At 45.6% G+C, this 21,589-nt stretch overlaps 1 protein-coding gene across 4 annotated transcripts in view; it reads right to left on the bottom strand.

The window, feature by feature from the left end:
* The window catches only part of ZWILCH (zwilch kinetochore protein), a 613,634-nt gene that overhangs the window by 464,097 nt on the left and 127,948 nt on the right, over positions 1-21,589 (bottom strand). The window contains exon 4 of one of the 4 annotated variants that reach the window (XM_069625008.1): positions 12,129-14,724. The exons of the other annotated variants lie outside the window; for them this stretch is intronic. Within the exon in view, the coding sequence (XP_069481109.1) occupies positions 12,352-14,457 (2,106 nt within the window). The 5' untranslated portion in view covers positions 14,458-14,724 and the 3' untranslated portion in view covers positions 12,129-12,351. Of the gene's footprint in view, positions 1-12,128; positions 14,725-21,589 lie in introns of those variants that run through there. 4 annotated transcript variants of the gene reach the window in all.

Raw genomic sequence — 21,589 nt, forward strand, 5'->3', positions numbered from 1 at the left:
TGGATCCTGCCTGTCCTGCTAATTTCCGTCCTATTTCATTACTCCCTTTCTGTAGAAAGCTTTTGGAGTCCTTGTTCTCTCCCCTTCTGAGCTCTTTTGTGTAATAGTCTATGTTTTTCGATCCTTTCCAGTCTGATTTCCGTCCCGGTTGAGGCACCAAGCGCGTGCTGGTTTCGACAGCGGATGACCTGGCACGTCTCTCGGATCAGGGTGGAGTGGGGGCCCTGGTTTTATTAGATCATTCGGCGGCCTGCGATACGGTCGACCACCCCATCTCGCTTGCTGGCCTGGCCGGGGCGGGGATTACTGGTTAGGTTCTATCTTGGTTCTCTGCTTTTCTTGCTGATTAGGCACAAACTCTTTGTCTCCCACCTTTTTGTTTGGTGTCTGTTCCTCTGTCCTGTGGGGTCCCCCAGGGATTGGTCTGATCCCCTGTGCTATTTAATGCTTACTTCCAGCCTTTCGTTAGGCTCATCCACTCCCACGGCCTCCGATGCTACTCTTACACCGACGACACCCAGATTATTCTGCGGCTTGATCTCTCCCATCCTGATCCGGCTTCTCAGCTGCGGAGTTGCTTGGAAGACGTGGGGTGTTGGATGGGCCACAATTGGCTGAAGTTAAAAGGGGACAAGAACGAGATCTTGGTGGTTGGACCCCCTTCTGCCTCTTCTCGCTGGACCTCTGACTTTTGGCCTTTCACTCTTGGCCCTAGGCCGGTTTCCGTTGTGAAGGATTTGGGGGTAAAACTCTCCTCCTCCCTCTCCTTGGAGGCTCAGGTAGCCTGTGTGCGTCAGTCTGGGCATTACAAGTTGAGAGCTCTGCGTAGGGTTCAGGGGTTTCACCGCTCAGTTTCATGAACCAGTGGTGGCTGCACTGGTGCTGAATGTATTAGGCTACTGTAATTCTCTCCACCTAGCCCAGCCATTATAGCTGATCCACCGCCGCCAAGTACTGCAGATGAGCTGGTGGTACATACCCCTTATCAGATGTCTATCTCCCCAGTACTCCGGCAGCTGCATTGGCTTCCTGTGGCCCAGAAGGTGCCGTACAAATCCATGTGCATTGTGCACCGGGCCTTCTATGGCCGGGGTGCCGAGTACCTACAGTGCAAGTTTCACCCCTATGTTGCTAACCAACCACTCTGTTCTCAAGTCATCTATCATTTCTATTCCACGAGTACAGTGCGCACGAGTTGGTGGGCATGCGTTTTCCGTTGCTGCAGCTAGGTGCTGGAACTCTATTCCAGTTTGTCTTTGGGTAACTGCTGACCATTTATCTTTCTGCTGGATACTGAAGACATTTCTCTTCATCTAAATTTTCATAGAGGGTCTGAACTGTTGAAAGTAACTTGCTTAGCGCCAAGATGCCCTAGTGTGGACACAAGCTTTATGAATTCCTTTAAGGTAAGTATGCAGTCCTTGATTAAAAAAAAAAAGCAAAAAAACCTAAAACTAATGTTTAAGACAAAGAAATAAGGGACGCAAAACGAGGTATGCACAAGGAAATTAAGGAGCTAAAGAAAGTTTCCCATTTCAAGGTGCATGGAAGACTAAGACAATAAACACTATTTAAGAAAGGCCCGTGGCAGCAGATGTTTGCTGTATTAAGAAATGGAAATGTGAGGTCCATGTGGCAGTTGCTGGGAACTGCTAACGGTATCAAAGATAACCTTGGGGGCAACCCCATCAGAAAGGAATCTTGGAAGCGATTTATTTCTGAGAACTTTCATTCAAAAGTTGAGAACCCTGTTAGTGGTAGGGGTGTGGATACCTGGTCCCTCGCTCTCGATAAAGAAAGAATACTGCAGGCTATTTTGAAATCAAAGAGCTCCAGGGTCCCTGATTTGATGGATTAGCCAACATTGTTCTCAAAAGTGACTCAGAGATGTGGTCGGAATCTTGAAAATTGTATATGACAAAATATATGTTGATCGCATTATAACCGATGCCTGATGTCGATCCATTCGGATTCTGATGTACACAAAAGGCCCTCCATATGTTACTGGTAAGCTATAGTGTTGTCAATGTGACTGGTAAGATTCTCACTTCCTTTGTGCTAAAAACACTGCAGCGTTTGGCTGATAATCATCATGTCTTAGATACTTTTCAGAATGGTTTTAAGCCAGGCTCAGCCATGTCCCACAATATTAGACCGATTGAAAGATTGACTACTAACGCCAGAGGTAGCCCTGTTCTGTATGCTGTATATGTAGATTTATAGGCTACTTTCGATCAGGTCAGTTGTACCCTTGTGGCACACAATGGAGATAAAAAAGGTTGTCTGCCGGACTTGCTGAAAATTGTAAAACGTTTGCACGAAGATACAGCGGTACAGGTTAAGTAGTGAAGGAAAGATTACAGTATTGGTGCAAACCAATAAAGGTACTAAACAAGGGTATGTGTTGCCACTTTTTCTTTTTAATTTCCATACTGCTGACCTGTCAGACACGTGAAGTAGCAAATCTCCCTCCCAAAAGTGGCATATAGTATGTCTTTCCTATGCTGAGGACATGGGGATTCTTGATCACACTTCTATGTTAAAGGTATTTGTACCGCCCACCGTCACCAACGGAATTGGTCCCCAGGCGCTCTGGCGGATCTGCAAATGATAAGGTGGGATGGGTTAGTAAGGTGAAGAGGGAGTAGGATAGTGAGAGGAGTGGTGTTCTGTTGGCAGCTTCAGCTCGATATACACCAGATACTGAGCTTTGGTGCGGATATTGGATCAGTGTCAGTCTGCGTGTGCTGTTGCTCGGGCTTATGTGTTGTTGCAGTGTTGTGAAGTGCGTGCGGCTTGCTGTGCGAGAGATGGTTGTGCGAGTTTTTTTAATGAGATAAGTATGCAGAGTTTGAGCTTATATTGGTTAGTGGGTTACCGGACCTTTAGCATGCTAACATTCACAGTTCTATCCAGGTGCGGCACCTGTCGACCTTCACACCTCTATCTGGATGCGGCACAGGCCAATGCCTAGGATTCCATCTAGGCGTGGGCATGTCAGCATTCACAGTCCCATCCAAATGCAACGCAGGCCAACATTCACAACTCTGTCTGAGTGTGGACATGCTAACATTCAGAGTCCTATCTAGATGGAACGCAGGCCAATATTCACAATTGTGTGAGTTTGGACATGCTAACATTCACAATTCTGCCTGAGTGTGGACATGCCAATACTCACAATTCTGTCCAAGCGTGGATGTGCAAAGTCCCATCTAGATGCAACTCAGGCCAATATTCACAACTCTGTCTGAGTGTGGATATGCTATCAGAGTCCTATCTAGATGCAATGCAGGCCAATATTCACAATTCTGTCCGAGTGTGGACATGCTAACATTCAGAGTCCTATCTAGATGCAATGCAGGTCAACATTCACAATTCTGTCCGAGTGTGGACATGCTAACATTCACAATTCTGTCTGAGTGTGGACATGCTAACATTCTATGGGAATGTCCAGGACCCTAAAAGAATTATGGCGATATGCTGGTTAGAATAACCTTTTCAATAATATGGAAATGTCTAAGGCCATGCTGTTTGCTTGGAATCGCATAAACAGACCTGTACTAACCACAGAGTCGGGCATCATTGAGCATGTGGATAGTACTACCTACGTGGGTATTCAGATAGTATGATGGCTGACTATGTAGAGTTGGTTGAATCTAAAAGAAACACAAATCGGCCCAGCTCTCCATACTCTTTGATAATTTTGCAAAGCAGACAGCAGGTTTCAGGCTTGCTGGTGTCCTTACATTGTACAAACAAGAGTTTTGTCCAGATATCTTGTATGGCTTGGGTGCATCAACATTGCACAATCTTTTATAGTTAAATGTATTAGATGGAAAGTGTTGGCTTAACATTTTAAATCTTGCCCCCACCGTTCCTATGGAATATCTTTGTTTAGAACTGGGTCTGAACTCGCTTCGGGGTATGGCATTTGAACGTCATGGGTATCTCTATATTAAGGCCACTAATGCTTCAAAATGTCTGCTGCTGTTGGAGAATGCTGCAAGTTTTAATGCAGAGTTTTCTGATAAACATACGTACAAGAAGTTGAATAAAGCCTTTTTTGAATTGGAAGGTTGGGCTCCTAACTAGGATTGTGGGGATTCCTATTATCTACTTAAGAAAGCTTTTGAGAAAAAAGCAGATCTTTGGGATTCGAATTCCAAATATGCCCTTTTAAGTAATTTGAAATCTCACAAAGTGTCCATGGTTGTCCACAAGTATAAAACGGTACAACCATACCCATTTGTGCCCTAGACCTGGTGCGCAGAAATAAATCCTAATGTTGCACACAAACCAACTCCCTGTACTATCTGTGAAAGGTCCAAAGTTGAAGCTTCCCCTGGATAAAAGATGTTGGAGATGTAGACTGCAGCATGCAATTGAAACAGCAAGGCATATAATGACTGAATATCAGCTGTGGTGTAGCATTTATATGTGCAATTTAGGAGAATTTGTTAGCGATTATGAAACCATTAAATGTGCAGACTTTTGTCTGAACTTTGATTGCACGTTATCAAATTTGGCTACATCCATCAAATGTATGGAAAATGTGAAGCGTTTTCATGAGCTTGTATACATTTTTAATTTTGAGTACAGTTTCAATTGATCGTATTTGTTGGTGGGCGGTTATCTGAGCTGAATATTTTGAAATGAAGGCGATTTGTCATTTTGTATGTGAGTGGTTGCATGTATTCGATTATTTTTTGTGAAATTATTTGAACTAGACACAAATATAAAAGTGATTGCCATTGGGGTATTTTTAGGTGGCATCAAATATATTTTAACTCAAAACAGCTATCTTTTTGTAATCAATACTTGTGTACCTGGTACTGAATGCAGTTCACCTTAAGAGTTTTTCTTCAGAAGAATCCTAAGAACATAACAATGGAGATGTGTTGAAAGGGGGGGGAAGACTTGTGTGATTTGCCTATTTCTTGTCTGGAGTATTTGGCTGTTTTTAGGGAGTAAAGGTGGCTGGTATGCCGCAAAAATCAAATGGGTTTTTGGCTTGTGTTTGAATAAGCTTAACGGGATGCATTTCAGGGTTTTCATGGCTTTTCAGGGTTTTCATGGCTTTGGGGCATTTGAAGATCATGTGTAAGGCGGCAAATTAATCTCAACTAGGACTTCGTTGTTATTGAGCGAGTATGACCCAAAACAAGGTTAGGTTATTTCAGAGTGTTAAAAACATCATTGTTTTGCAGTGCCTGCATTTACACAAGTGCACCATTTTACTATCTTCTCGGAATGACATGCATTGCTCACCGCAATAGCATTTCTGATGATTGTATCTGCTTAGATTCACATGCTGTGCATATAATCCGACATCTAGTGGTAATCGCGAGGATCGAAAGGGGATGTCGACATGGGCGTTCCTGTAACACTATCCCTAACGTGACGTGTAGTGTACCCAAAATCTCTCACGCCTCGAGGTGCCTCCGATTGTATTTTTTAAGCTGTGAGGGAGCCTTAGGACTATCGTGAGTGAGCACAGAAAGAGAGAAGTAGTAGTAAGAGGTCTTTGTTCCTTCCAACAGAGCTGGAAGGAAGGGTGGGCGCGTGTGAATCTAAGCAGATACAATCATCGGAAATGCTATTACGGAGTAATGCAGGTCTTCTGATGCTTGTGAATCTGCTTACAATCACATGCTGTGGATATACTAGCGAGCAGTACTAGGAGTTGGAGGAGGGAGGTGAGAAGGCACAGTGGTGAAGAGATGTGCTAATACTGCTTGTCCCACCTGAGAATCAGACCTAGAGCGAGTATCTAGGCAGTAGTGTTTTGTAAAGGTGTGTACAGAACTCCAGGTTGCCGCCTTGCAAATGGACTTAAGAGGGACATTTGCAATTAATGCTATGGAAGCCCCAGTGCCCCAAGTAGAGGCTTGAAGGGCAGATCTCTCTTGGCAAGAGAGAAAGAGTGTGATGCAATTGACAATCCACTTAGAGATGGCCGATTTGGAAACAGGGTCCCCTTCTCTACCGGCCACCACAGACGAAAAACTGGTTGGTTTCTCTTAGTGGTCTAGTCGTTTCCAGATAATATATGACCGCCCTGCACACATCCAGTGTGCGTAGGCTTCTTTCTGCCACATTAGTTGGGTTCTGGAAAACAGTGGGTAGTTCTATGGATTGCTTCACATGGAACTTTGAAATGAATTTGGGCGCAAACCATGGGTGAGTACGCAGAACCACCTTGTCTTTGTGGATAGTGGCAAATAGGTCTAGAACTGAAAAGGGCCTGTAGTTCACCAACTCTTCTTATAGAAGTGACTGCCACCAGGAAGGCAGTCTTGTAAGCGAGTGCTTTAAGGTTAGCCTTAAGCATTGGTTCAAAGGGAGATCCCATAAGTCTGGTTAGTACCACAATTAGGTCCCATCCGGGAGTGGAGTTTGAAATGGAGAATGAAGTCTCTTAACCCCTTCCCAGAAAGCTTTGATTACTGGGATCCTTCACCACAACACTTTCTGCTAGGTGGTGATATAGGCTGAAAGTGCAGCCAAGTGGACCTTCAGACTCCTCAGAGAATTAAAAACCAGACCTGAGTCAAGAAGGGGAGTCCGGTGTAGTATAATGTAAGTAGGAGAGCAAACTATGGGACTGATGGCCTTGGAATTACACCAAATGATGAAGCGTTGCCACTTAGTAGTAATGTCTGGTGTTAGGTTTTCTTGCTTCTTTATGTATATCCATGCATCTCTGCAGAAGGTGGAGGTGCCCGAACTCTATGACCTCAAGAGCCAGGCTGCTAAATTGATAGCTTGCGGGCATGGATGAAGGGTTTCCCCCTTGTCCTAAGGTAGCATGTTGTATGGGCAAGGAAGGTTCATCCGAGGGGAGATTGACATCTCCATCAGATGAGAGAACCAGGGTTGGCGGGCCCACCAATACCATGGTGAATGGTTCCTGGTGCATCTTGTGCACTACCTTGTTGAGTCGGAGGTCGGGTGGTGAGGGGGGGCGTAAACTAATTTCTCTGACCATGTTATCCAGAGACCGTTCCCCCTTGGAACGGTTCTGAGGGTACCTGGAGGCATAATCTGGGCATTGCGAGTTCTCCAGAGTTGCAAACAAGTCGATTTCTGAGAAGCCCCACTCTGCGAAAACATTGGAGACTATGGGCCTCATCACGGGTCAGGCGGTCCGGAAATAACAGTGGCGGTAAACCCGCCGCCACTGTTAATTCCAGACCGCCCGATCTCGAGTCCTGCAGGTGGGAGGTGGCGTTCCCGCCAGGTCTGACCTGGCGGGTTTAACATCGCCAGCCTACAGGCGGACGTGGAAACACCGGCACCATCATGAGATGGTGCCGGTGTTTCCACTTCCCCATTCCCGACTCAATGGGAATGGGGATTTACCGAATTCTGCCTCCGGAATTCCCGCGACACCAGGGTCGTAATGCCCTGGTAATTCCGGGAGTCACGGAGGCAAAATGGTAATACGAGTCCGGCGGTAACCAAACCGGAAAAACCGGCTGGTTGCCGCTGGACTCGTAATGAGGCCCAGTGTCTTCGTGTAGTCGCCATTCGTACTCTGTGGGTAGAGGGAAGTCTCTGCTGAGCATGTCTGCCAGAAGATCGAGTTCCCCTGGAATGTGTTGAGACAGGAGGAACATCGTGTTGGAGAGCCCACTTCCAAATGTTCTGGGACAGTTTGGATAGCCCTGGAGAGTGAGTGCCCGCTTGTTTGTTCAGGTAATTTATGGCTGTGGTGCTGTCCGTGAGGACCAATACCGTCTTTCCCTGCAACTGAGTCTCAAAAGCCTTCAGATGTGGTTGGATGCTACTGCTGGGGACCAAATGCGGTGCTCCATCTGAAGGAGGTGAGCCCCCAAACCCATGAGAGATGCGTCCGTAGTGAGAGTGGCTTCGGCTGCGGGTGTGGTGAAGGTCTTTCCCTTCAAGAGGTTTCCAATCGACCACTACTGCAGAGAGGGAACAAGGGCTGTAGAGACAACCACTAGATCGTTCCATTGTCCGCTGGCCTGTCACCATTGGCTGTTGAGCCACTCTTTCATGGGGCGCACGCGCAAACGTGCGTGAGGGACCAAATAAATGCAGGATGCCATCATTCCTAACAGTCGCATGGCTTTGCGTACCGTCACCTCCCGACTGGCTACATATTGAGGTATTTGAAACAGCATGTTTTGAACCCTCTCGTTGGAGGGGAAGACGAGGCATCTTCTGTCTGAATTAGGGCCTCAAGGAATTGCTGGACTTGCCTTGGGTCTAAGCTGCACTTCTCCTTCACGGAGAATCCCAGACTGAAGAGTAGGTCTAAAGTCCTTTGGGTGTTTGACAGGCATGTTCCGTATGAATCCCCTGTTATGAGCCAGTTATCGAGGTAAGGATAAACTGGGATGGATTGCCTGCGCAGGTGTGCTGCCGCTACTGCCAGCACCTTTGTAAATACCCTTGGGGCTGAGGCAACGCCGAAGGGGAAGACCATGAACTGATAGTGCTTTTTCTCGATCATGAACCTTAGGTATTTTCTGTGTGCCGGCAACATCGAAATATGAAACTATGCATCTTTCATGTCCAATGTTGCCATGTAATCCCCCCGTGTTAGTAGAGGAATTACCTCTTGCAGCGTTATCATTTAAAACCTTTGTGGTTTAACAAATTTGTTCGCTGGGCGGAAGTCGAGCACAGGGTGCATGGTGAGATTCTTTTTGGGTACAAGGAAGTGCACTGAATAAATACCCTTGTTTACCTGTAGAACGGGAACTACTTCGATTGCACCCTTTTCCTGCAGGATCTCAACCTCTTGCAGTAGGATCTTCAGGTGTTCTGGTGTCAGACGCCTGGACCAGTGTCTGAATCGAGGTGGCCGGCTGAACTCCATGAAAAAAACATAGGCGACGGTCTTGAGCACCCACTGGTCTGTGGTAATCCCCTCCCATGTGTGTAAGAATGAGGTTATCCGTTCCGCGACCTGGGAGGCATGGGATAGGGACCCGGATCTGCGAGTCATTGTTGAATAGAGGCCGGGGAGCCTTTAGGGGTGGCACTGCGACCCCTTCCTTTGCCACAGTCCAGTCCTCTAGGTGGATACTGGTTTGAGGCAGCTACCCCTGTTCTGAGGACCATGTGTTACCCATTGAGTATTGGTTGTGTGGGGAACATGGGTAGGATTGTCCACGAAAGAAGTAAGAACTCCCACCTCGCTGCTGAAAGGGACTGAGTTATCTGGTTTAAAGATTTCAAAGTCTCATGTTCTTTCTTCGCAGTTTCTAGCGCCTCATCTACAGCTTTTATCAAACAGGTTGGCTTCCTCCACTGGTTTATTGATGAGATGCTTGTGTTTCTGGCTTGAACCCCGAGTTCTTTAACCATGTGTGCCTCTTTAAAAGGGTACCTTGGCCAAAAGTTCTCCATGCTGGCTCTGCAGCATCTAGTGTGTTCTTAAGGATATTACGATTCACTTGCTTCCCCCTTCTGACACAACCGCGAGCAAACATGAACCTACTTGTTCATGGGCCTCCTGAAGCAGGTTCCACTGCACAACGCAATAGCTGGCAAACAGTGTGGTATTGTTGGCAATTCTGGTGGAATAGGCTGCTGCAGTAGTGACGCTTTCCTAGGGAATACAGTTTCTTGCAGTCCTTGTCTAATGGTGCCTCATCCGTGGACAAGGGTACCCCCGCTCTTTTTCTAGTTGTGGTGACCACAAGGGAATCTGGGGTGGCATGTGTCAGAATATAGAATGGGTCAGTAGGGAAGGGGCAAAAAGGTTTCTCCACCCGCGGGTTCATAGCCCTCTTCGGTGATGGCATCAGCAAAGAAGGGGCGATACGCCGAGTTCAGTAAGGGTATAGCGTAACTTGCAGGCGTCTTCTCCTTCAGAATATCCTCCACAAAGTCCGTGTCTTGCAGTGCTTCTTGCATGGCAATCTGGAAATGTTCAGCCACCTTCCTCAGATTGGCATTAAATGCCAACTGGTCATCTATGGGCGAAGCCTGTCTAACCGGTGGAGATGCAGGAGGATCCATGCATATGGTATCTGGATCTGGGGTGTTGGTAGGTGACATCCAAGGTGGATTATCCACTGGTGGCTCGTCCACCTAATCTGGGGCCTGGTTAGCGGGGTCCTCAAAGGGATCATCTCCCTATAAAAAGGGGTCCTGAGGACACCTCTTCGTGATCAGTCAGAACATCTCATGAAGAGGGCAGGAGGTCCTCTGAAATTTAGACACAGTAGGGCAAGTGTCCTCCTCACTAGGTCTTTCAGGCGTGGTAAACCTTTCTGAAAAGACTATGAATTTTGAAAGTCTATTCATACACTCCTAGTCCATAAGGAGGAGCCAGAGGGGGGGGAAAGGGTTCCTCTTGGGGGTTCTACATGCTTACACCGTCGAAATGTATCTGAGAGGGTCTTGGCTAGTGGTTGGGGGCTCTCAGAATAGTCTTCCTGCCTATCTGGGTGTGACGACGTGACTTTCGACCTGTCCTTGGGCTTATTAGCCACTGAAACAATCTTTGCAAGACTCACCGATGTTCGGTGTCTGTGGGAGGGGTTTCAGATGTTCACCCTAACTTTCGACATTGCCAGAACCTTCTGCGTGGTCGTGCTCTTAGGAGGCGTCTCGACGGCCTTATGAATTTTGGTGCTGATGCCCTAGTCGGTGGAGTGGCCGGATGCATGCTGCTTACGCGATTGCAGGGCGGGCTGCCGACCCCATGGATCGATGGGTTCCATCGAAGAAATCTGCGTATCCGCTGGCGTCTTTGACCCTCCGAGTACGTTGAGGCTGTAGGTGGGGGGGGGTTGTGTGTTTAACCTTACGAGTAGTAGTGGCTGCGCAGTGGGTGTGTCTCTGTCGCCGGGATGTACACTCCCTATAGCAGAACCGTTGGTCTGCCTGCCGGGAACAGACTGCTTGGGGCATGGTCGCTCCAAAGATATGTCGTTGGCATCCGTGTCGGAGCCACGGCTGTTGCTCAATTCCTCATCACTCTGGGCGTCTGCGGGGGAGCTACCCTCGGCTTGTATCATGGCGTAGGGAGCCAGCCGTTTAACTTGACGCTCTTTAGAAAAGAAAGAGCTGACAAGACAGACAGGATGCCTCGTGATGATCTCGAGGGACACACTTATTGCACATCGGTGCGCTTCCTTCCAAGGGTACTTGCCTTTACAAGAAGGGCAAAACTTAAAAAAGGTGCCCTGTCCATAGCTCAGGTTTATAGTGACAGCACAACCAGAGGGGCAAAGAGGGGGAGAAGGAAATACATTCTTGAAAGAAATAGAACCCCGGACCCCACACTCCCTACCGTATAGGCCGACCAGAAGGCCAGGCCACGCGGTCAACGTGTCAACCGGAGCACCAGCTGTCCAGTTTGGAGTTGTCTTCAGCAGTGGCAGGTAGGTAGTCGTCGAGGAAGGGGACGAATATATAAACGACCAGAGGTCGTGGACAAAGATTTTAAGTTGCAATTTGTAAGAGCTCCACATAAGGCGACCAGCTAGCTGGGCAGAAAAAAAAAACTATGAGGGACCTCGACGCATGAGGGATTTTGGGTACACTACACGTCACGTTGGGGATAGTGTTACAGGCACACCCATGTCGACCTCCCCTTTCAATCCTCGAAATACAAGATGCAATACTCTGCGATAACCACTAGATGTCGGACTATATGCATAGCATGTGATTCTAAGCAGATTCACAAGCATCAGAAAGTTTATTACGAACGAAACCAGCTGCAAACCTCCACTTACAGTGGTTTAATAGGCATTTGGTATGCCAAATTATTAAGCTATTCCGACCCCAACTGAACGATTTCAAGATTGGCCTTTTCACCCATTGCAGAACCTTCACGCAACTTTTACAACACATACAATTCAAATTTGCAGCATCAGACAATTTTATTGTTAATGTGTTCCTTTGGATTGTAAAACTAACTTCGAGTATATTCCTGCCGTCAAAATGTAGGACACATTAACCATCAAACAAATTAAAGAAATAACCCACAGTGTAACTGCTATTAAGTTGGCGTATGAAATGGGCACAGGCAAAAAAATCAAATAACAAAAAGACGAATCTTTAGCTAGGGGAATTCAGCATCACACGCAAACCAATGAAAAATTCCACAAAAAGAAAATCACATCAACAGGTGACCAAAAGCAAAAAATATATACATAACTTTATTTTTCGTGGCACTCGCCAATTTTATAATGCAAAACAATCACCTCATGGAACCCCTTTATAGCCAGTCTAATCTTAAGTATAGTTGGTCTTCGTGAGTCACCATTGAATGCATTACGTTTCTGAGAATCTGCTTTGTTCGAATTGGTTGAATGACAAGTAGGAGAATGTACAAAAACAAATACATTGTGGCATCCATCAGAACTATTTGTACAAGAATGTTGCCTGGCGATCTTTCAACGCAGCAAACTTTTCAATAGTTTGCTTGTTGAAATCTGGTATGTCTTGGATCAGCTGTTTTTCCATCGACAGCATTGCCAGCGCATTCAGTCCATCCTGCTTCATTGTGTTCCTTAAGAAGGTTTTAATGCTTTTAAGGGTAGTGAAGCAACGTTCAGATTCAGATGTTGTCATGGGTGTCGTAATAAGAATTCTCAATAATTTCACTGTCTCTGAAAAGGTTTCCTGCAAATTGTTTTCAATAAAAAACCTAAATAAAGCAACAGCACTGCTGGCACGGCGGAATTCAGGCCTCCCATACATGAGTGCAAGCTCAGTACGTAATCGGTCTTTGATAAGCATGGGATACGCATCGACCGCATCAGCCAGTACATCCACAGGAAATGATCGCTCATATCTTTCAAATAGGTCACTCTGCAACAGCTTGGCGGTCACAAGGTGCTTGGTAAAGGCAAAGCGTTTCTTTGCATGAATAATAAAAACATCACACACTTTTTTTGCCACTTGGTTCAAAGTCTCAATTTCAGTTACGTTGTTTAGAAACCTAGATTCCTCTGGCAGACGACTACTTAAATCTTGAACAGATCCACGTACATTGTTTATGCAAGTGATAAAGTCTGTAGTAGCTATAGCAACATGTGTGGTGTCGATGTCCCACTTTCGTAGCTGACTGTATAACATGTCAACATGAGGCATTAGGTCATGGAATAAGTATAAAAAGAAAATGAACTCCTTGTCTTGGAGCATTCTTATAAGTGCCCGCGCCTCACATATTGCAGGTGTTTCAAAATAACCACAATTTTCAATGGCCCAAAAGCTTTTAAGAAGGTCTTTTCTATACACATAGACCGTATTAACTGTCGGGGAAGCGTCCCACCGAACTGCAGCTCCTCCTGGAATTCGTTTAGCCACCATGTCCGCAAGAACTTTAGTCATTTGTGGATAATGCAAAAAGAATGAAGGAAAGCCAGACAAATCACGAAAGAAACTTCTAACCTGCGATATTTTAGAAACTGCTTGTTCCATGATTAACGTTAGCTCATGGGCATACCCATGGACATAGTGTGCATTGGGGTACACATCCCTGACTTTGCCTTGGAGCTCAGCAGACGTTTCATGCATCGCACTGGCACCATCGTAGCTTTGAGCAATCACTCTCCCTTTGTCACACTCCTCTGGGAAAACATTATTTAGTTGATCAATTAAAGCTTTAGCAATGGTTGTTACACAAGGATTTTTAACATGCATAAAACAATAAAATCTTTCCACAACTTTGCCATTACCATCAATATAGCGAAACACTAGTGCTGACTGAGCCTTTGTTGACACATCAGTTGTATCTTCAACTTGAACAGCCACATACTCGGCACTCTTTAACTGCTTCACAATAAACTCTCGAATGATGTCCAGCATGCAATCAAGAAGCTCCTTCTGGATTGTTCGGGAAGACCCCTTAAACGCTGCTGCTGTTTTTAAATGAGTTTCCATTGCACTATCTATACTGGAGACGAAATCCACAAGGCCGCTAAATACTCCTGGATTTGAAGAGGAGTCCGTCTCATCGTGGCCACGTAATGCCAATTCAAAGGCGCCACAGAAACGTATGCAATCAATTAATTTGGATAAAATGTACCGGTTTTTATCAACTTCCTCATTGTGCTTTCTTACTCCTACACGGTAGCCTTCATCCAATTGTGTTGCAATATTCACTCGTCCATACATAACCAGTCTTAAGGAGTTGTTCAAGTGCGACTGACATAATTCATGTTTCTTGATTAATTCGGACAGATGTTTTAGGTCACTGACTCCTTTTTTTGTCCAAGCTGTCTCACCACCAAACAGCAAGCAGGGGAAGCAGAAAAGTGCCTTCTTAGAAGGGCACCCACAAAGCCACTTCTTTTTGTCATACCATGTCCTTGTAAACCTGCGAGAATATTCTTTACCCCTATCAATTGAGAGCTGCTCAATTTTTATATCAGGCTGATGGGGTCCCAATTTCTTCAATTCAAGTTTCTCTTCATGCTTCAATCCCAAGAATGGCTTAGAGAGCAACTGTTCCACAGTATTCATTTTGTACAATAATAGAGAAATGTGTGTAAGTAATATGTTAATTTTTTACAAGGGTGCAAATCAGCAAAGCTTCTTAAGCTGTTATTTATCCAAGGAGCTCAACCAGAGCAGTCAGAATGGGAGACCGTGATTTTCTCGTAAACAACTCTTCAGATGGCCGCTAAAGATAGCCGATGGAGTAGCTATCATCATTCAGGAAAAAGCTTGTTCCACAGGAGCGGTCCTCTCACAAAAAAGGAACAGCCATCCGGTCCAGTATTACGAAACCTTGGGATAATTGAGAAAAATGATTAGTAAACAGAAGTATGCTGTGGTTTATTCTATGCAATGAAGTGCATCTCTTCACGGTCATGATATTGGTCTAGGATTGGAGGGGATGGGGAACATGGCCCAAGCACAATCTTTTCTGCAATAACAAATTTAATCGCCATACACTTATAACCCCCAAAACAATGTTTAATCATAATGAGGTCCTCCTATGGTCACATACATCGATTATCTTGTGTCATTAACATACTCAGAACAGTTTCAGCTTTTGCCCTACATTATAATTAAAGAAAATGCTGGAATTAACTGTTCGGGTGTTATATTTAAATTCTACTTAGCATTTAAGAAAAACAAGGTATCTAATACATTAAAAATACACCATGAATTTTAAAAGAAAACAAGTTACTAACCTGCAACTACAGTTTCCAATGTTGGTATCTTTCATAGAACACATGCTTTGATCATTACTCCATAGGGGTGGGAATCCCTGGTACATACATTTAATTGGTGGTGTTAAAACTGGTAGTCCAGGGATACAAATATACTGTTACAAGCCAATAGCCAGGCATTCAGTTGCTCGGCCTTCAATTCTCCCCACACACAGAGCACACTAATTTTCCCTTGATAAGCAATTATTACTAGCCATTGGCAAGTGCAAAACAAATATTGTGGTCTGTAGTAGTTCATCCACTGCATTTAGAATGTTTCATGCGCAGTCAATGGGTATTACAGTCCACCTCTGGGGGCCATCTTAGATTTAAGCAGCATGCAGAGTGCATATTGTACTTACATGCCACCCAGCCAGAGACCGGAGAGGGCACATGTTAATCTATGCAAAATACCAAAATTGGAAAACTAGTTACACGCTTTTTAGGCTATTTATTTTGAAACACAGCATTGATTTGATCTTTCATAGATTAACATGCTTTGAATAGCTTACCAAGCAGTGTTTTACTCAGGCAGGCGAGTGAGGAAGCCTCTTCTTGCACTGGAACAAGATGAAAGACATCGGGCCCCTCTCAGGTTTTAGATCTTGCATCTGTGTCAAGGCAGTTGGTCCAGCCCAACAAGTTTTCTCAAGATGCAGCTTTACATTTATCTTGAAGAGAAGAGCTTTCAATACAGAGCTGCTGTAGCCACCATCACCCTCCTTAAATGGTAGTCAGCCTTTGCGAGCGGCAAGTCTACTTCCACGCAATGAAACAATGCTGCAACTCACCCACATCAAGTCACAAAATAATGGGGTATTTTGTCACTCAAGGGCAAGCTTCACACAATACACCTGTAGAGATATTGAAACGGTGCCCCCTACTCCACCTGCATAAATGCAACAACTCACCTGCACCCTTCCCATACAATGCGCAAAGACCTCTTCTGAATGACGTTTAGGTCCTCAATCGGATACAGGACAAAGTCTTAAGGTACTTTGGGAATTAAGCTAGGATGCATTCTGAGCTCCCAGCAGTCTCTATCAACGGAGGGTACATTAGTATGAAATGTTTGAATTATTCAACTAAAAAAGCAACACCTTTGGAGTGGTAGTCAATAAGAACCGGTTGACTGTTAATCAGTAAAAAGTATCTTCAACCCTTTCACATGCTCCATTCCAATCTGTAGGTGCTTATCCAATCCTGGTATTACTTGAAGTTCCACTTTTCACATTCTAAAACTCTGAATAGAAGTCCCAGAACGCAAAGAAAAAAACAGGAATGGATAAGCACCTACAGATTGGAATGGGTCATGGTAGCAACTATGCTTTAGTTTCCCGCCCTTCCACTCCCTGCAGCAATTTTCTTGCAGTACACCTAAAACCTCTGATCATCTGCATACGCTTTTTCTGATAACGGCCACTAACACCAATGGAGTTCGTTTTTTAATTTATGGACAAGACTCCCCCTCACCACCCACCCCCCAGCAGCAGCTGCTTATAAAGTGTTGGTCTCTGACTCGGGCCAGGCAGCACTTTGCATGCATAAATCAGGTTGTAGGGTGGATGCCGTTTTTAATCCACCTGAGATTGGCAGATTGACAAACTGAGTACCATTAAATTGAGTAAGAATACGCCCTATGTAAGAACACAAAATCTTATCAAATTATTATACCACATGAAAGCAACTCCACACCGTAAGGATTCTTTATCAGCGATAACTGAAGCTGTATTCCAAGGCTGACTAATGAAACGCACCTCTTAAACACCTAGTGATTGTGGCAGACAGACCTCTCTTTAAGAGGTTTTCATCTCAACTGCAGCTAGAGGGGTCCAGACAGTTTGGGGCTATACCCAGAGTGATCATCTACTCTCTTTGGGTGCTGAACCTTTCCCCTATGGAAGGCCCTACTGTAGACGGCATAGTGGTCCACACATCAACAGTACTGCAGCAACCAAGAACCGTAATCTGGCGCTAACAGAGCAATTTCAGATAACCAGATGCCCCAACCCACTAATACAAAGATTATCCTGCAGCAAATCTTGCTGTTCGAGTCAAACTCTCAATCTTCACCCCTACCACATTTTTCCACTGGGGACCAAAAGCTGTATGGCTTATACTCTAATATGTTACAGGAAGCCGGCCAGGAGGGTACAAGTGAGGACCCTCCCTCGCTCCCCTCCGAAATCTGACTGCACTCTCCACCAGGAGCAAGGTGGGAGCTTGTAATACCCCTATCACGGAGCCAAGACAGACATCTAGAAGAGTCGTCTGAATCAACAGCCACTATAAAAAGTGAAGTAACACGCAAGACCCCATTATAGGCAAAATAATGCTTCATAGGGAAGGCTTTGCAGATGCATGGTCAGGACAAGCGCCAAAACTCCCTGCAAGATTAGACATAATATTCCAGGGCTCCTCAATCATTGGGATTCAATAACCCTAGAGAGATATATTGGATAACCGAAGGTGACCACAAAAGGTGAACCAAGCTAGAGCCTCATTATCATTGCCTCAAATAATCACCTGAAAGAGGTCCAATATGCTAAGACTACTCTGACTGTAAATCTGCTTAATGTCTGGCTATGTGTGGCCGCTGGTTGGGTCTTCGCCTAGGACCGCAAACCAAAGAAATAATCTGGGTGCAACTCACCAGATAACACTTTAATAAACACAAGCAAATTAGGAAAGTTGTAGCAACCAAAATCTCATTTAAAAAACAATCAGTTAGCAGCAGACACTTGAGTCATTGACACAATTTCCACGTTCAAACCCATTCATAACATCACACCATGCACACAAAACTCCAAGCACGTCTGTGGGGTTGTAATAGCCCATACTAGTGGTCTGATCACAGGCAGGGAGGGGGTGGGGTAATTCAGGAAACCTACAGCCCACCGATACCTAATGCATAAAAACGTACTGGAGCACAACATACATGCACACTTAGCATCTTTACCCACTAACCCTTCACACCAATCTTCTTGCAGAACTCTGTGCAACAAGACTGAAAACAAAAAAGGCATAAGACGGACTTTACAAGACTCAATTACATGTTGAAAACGTGGAGGCCAGATACCACACTTCATGCCCAAGATGCGACATGCATGGCACTCGTCTCGCAGAGCTCTTAATTAAATCATCAACAGCACTGGCTAGTGGAGATGTATCTAAACATTTGTTTAATGTGGGGGGTTAGGGGTATCATGCATTATTCTTGGGTTAAGTATTTTACTCTGGAGGCAGTTTCCAAGGAGTCGGAGTTTAAATGCCTTTCATTCTTGGTTTATCTGACATCAGGCACTTTTATTGGCCATTGATGCTGGTTGTGGGGACACGATCCACAGCAGGGCGAACTGCTTCCTGTTGTCCGCAATTTAATAGAGGATTCATCCATGTGTGAGCAACTGCAATGTAGCATAATCAGGAGGACATTTTTTGATTGGCACGTGTAAAATTGGAACTGAAAATCTGGGGCTTTGGTAACAGGATGCTGAGGGGTTCATAGATGTCTGGCAAGGTGTGCATAGAATTCCCTAAAACCAATGTATTTTCCTTCTACAATCCGTAGGGTGCAGTTAGGGAGGTTTTCCTTAAATTCTGTGGTCAGGGTCTTGGAGTAGCAGCTTTGTAACTTAGTTACTGCTAGCCAGGACTCAAAATTCACACTTTTCCACTAGTCAGTGACCAGTGAGAATTGACTTGGCGAGTAAGGAACTTGTGTGCTGTGCTTTTGTGTAGAATTGAGATGGTGGCCGACTTTCTGGCTTGATAATGGCTTGCGACTTACATTTTTACCCCCGCTGCCAACCAATTCCTCAGGCTCACCAGGCTTTTCAAGTGATAAACGGAGCAGCCCAGGCCTAATCTATGGAGGTGGAGTGGTTCACGGGTACAGTACACACTTTTCATATTTACCAAGAGAATGTTCACATGCTATATTATGTGTGAACATAAATAATCTTTGTATGCAAGAAAAGGCAAAGAGAAACAGAAATACATTCATGGGTAAGGGATTGTAAAATGGAATATGCCACAACATATCAGGTAAGTAACCATTTTTACCAAGAGTTCTTTAAAGTCAAAGTCGCTAACCTAGAAAGAAACAGGCGGTAACAGGTAGGTGAAGGCTTTTCTATTTAGGCTGGCAAGTTCAAGAGGAGATCAAGAGACCCGAAGTGCTAATACGGCAGACTTTTGTGTGAAAGTGCCCCAAGGAACTGTTCCTGGAGTTCATTTGGAGGAAAGCCCTCAGGAGTCTCTTCAAGATGAAAAGACCTAGGGATGAAGAAATGTACAAAGAAATCACACGCCAGCAGTGCTAGAGAGCTAAGTTGTTCTGCAGCAGGCGGTTTCCAGATGTACTAGCAGTGGATGTTGTTCAGTGAGCACCAAGTGATCCTGTATTTGTATTTATTTTATTTGTATAGCGCAAACCAGGCCCGGAGGCTACCGGGCGCATATCTTAGAAACAATAGTTACATAACAGTATGACATGTCAAATAACATTGAAATTGAACATAGTAATCAAGCACATTGGTAGTTTGGTCAGAAATACATAGGTCATCAAATTTTCCGAATGCAGCTTGGTCATCAGATGTGACTAGCCAGCGTTTGGCTTTGTGTTTGAGTAGATTCAAGGAAGTAAGGTTTCTGATAGTAAGGGGAACAGAGTTCCACAATTTGGCTGCCAGAACTGGGAAGCTAGACCCACCCGCTGTTTGGAGCTTGTATCTCGGGATCATTAGGCTCTGGCTAAGGGTAGATCTAGGCTCTGGCTAAGGGTAGATCTTAAGGATCGAGATGGGGTATACTGTGTGAACCGTGAGGAAAGATAGGTGGGGGCCAGGTTATTCATGCATTTGTATGTCAGGGCAAGCGATTTTATTGAAATCCTTTGGGTGACTGATAACCAATGAAGGTTTTTCCTGGTTTCCGAGATGTGGGCTGATCTGGGGATATTAAGGGCTGCTCTGATGGAGTTATTTTGTATGATCTGGAGTTTGTCTAGGTTGCCTTGATTGGTGCCTTGGTACAGTGCATTGCAGTAGTCCAATTTGGACATGACCAAAGCCCTAGCAAGAATTGTACAGTTAAGCGTGGAGAGAAAGGGGCGGCATGCTGTAATCAACTTGCAGGTGTAAGCAGCGGCGGCAGCCACTGCGTTGGTTTGTCTGTGGAGGGAGAGTGTGGAGTCGAGGTAGATTCTGAGAGTTTTAGTATCTTTGGAGACTTTTATAGAATTTCCATCGATATTAAAGGAGCCAAAAATGGGGTTCAGCTTGTTAAGTCTTTGCTGTGTACCTAGGATGAGGGGTGGGGCCAAGCCTGATTTGCATATGGTCTTTCCCCTTCTGTAATGGCTTGGCAGGCGAAGAACGATGGTCTGGAGGGTTGCCCCGAGCAATGCCAGAGGTTAAGATACAGTCTAAACCTTCCAGCCATCACCTCTTTGTTTTTGCTTTGTCACCCCGAGTGGGACGGGTATGCCCAGACGTGGGTCCCGTGCCTGCTGGGCCTAGAGACCCAAGCTACTCCTCACTGATGAGCCCCAACAAGGGTGAAACATGTTTGGGGATGCTTGTGGTCTCGTGCAGAAGGGATGTGACCTAGCAGTTCGGGCTGGACTTCCCCTTTTGGGGTGGGGCCAAGCCTGATTTGCATATGGTCTTTCCCCTTCTGTAATGGCTTGGCAGGCGAAGAACGATGGTCTGGAGGGTTGCCCCGAGCAATGCCAGAGGTTAAGATACAGTCTAAACCTTCCAGCCATCACCTCTTTGTTTTTGCTTTGTCACCCCGAGTGGGACGGGTATGCCCAGACGTGGGTCCCGTGCCTGCTGGGCCTAGAGACCCAAGCTACTCCTCACTGATGAGCCCCAACAAGGGTGAAACATGTTTGGGGATGCTTGTGGTCTCGTGCAGAAGGGATGTGACCTAGCAGTTCGGGCTGGACTTCCCCTTTTGGGGTGGGGCCAAGCCTGATTTGCATATGGTCTTTCCCCTTCTGTAATGGCTTGGCAGGCGAAGAACGATGGTCTGGAGGGTTGCCCCGAGCAATGCCAGAGGTTAAGATACAGTCTAAACCTTCCAGCCATCACCTCTTTGTTTTTGCTTTGTCACCCCGAGTGGGACGGGTATGCCCAGACGTGGGTCCCGTGCCTGCTGGGCCTAGAGACCCAAGCTACTCCTCACTGATGAGCCCCAACAAGGGTGAAACATGTTTGGGGATGCTTGTGGTCTCGTGCAGAAGGGATGTGACCTAGCAGTTCGGGCTGGACTTCCCCTTTTGGGGTGGGGCCAAGCCTGATTTGCATATGGTCTTTCCCCTTCTGTAATGGCTTGGCAGGCGAAGAACGATGGTCTGGAGGGTTGCCCCGAGCAATGCCAGAGGTTAAGATACAGTCTAAACCTTCCAGCCATCACCTCTTTGTTTTTGC

Source organism: Ambystoma mexicanum, chromosome 11 (assembly GCF_040938575.1).
Source record: "Ambystoma mexicanum isolate Mex_15411 chromosome 11, UKY_AmexF1_1, whole genome shotgun sequence".
NCBI lineage: Eukaryota > Metazoa > Chordata > Amphibia > Caudata > Ambystomatidae > Ambystoma > Ambystoma mexicanum.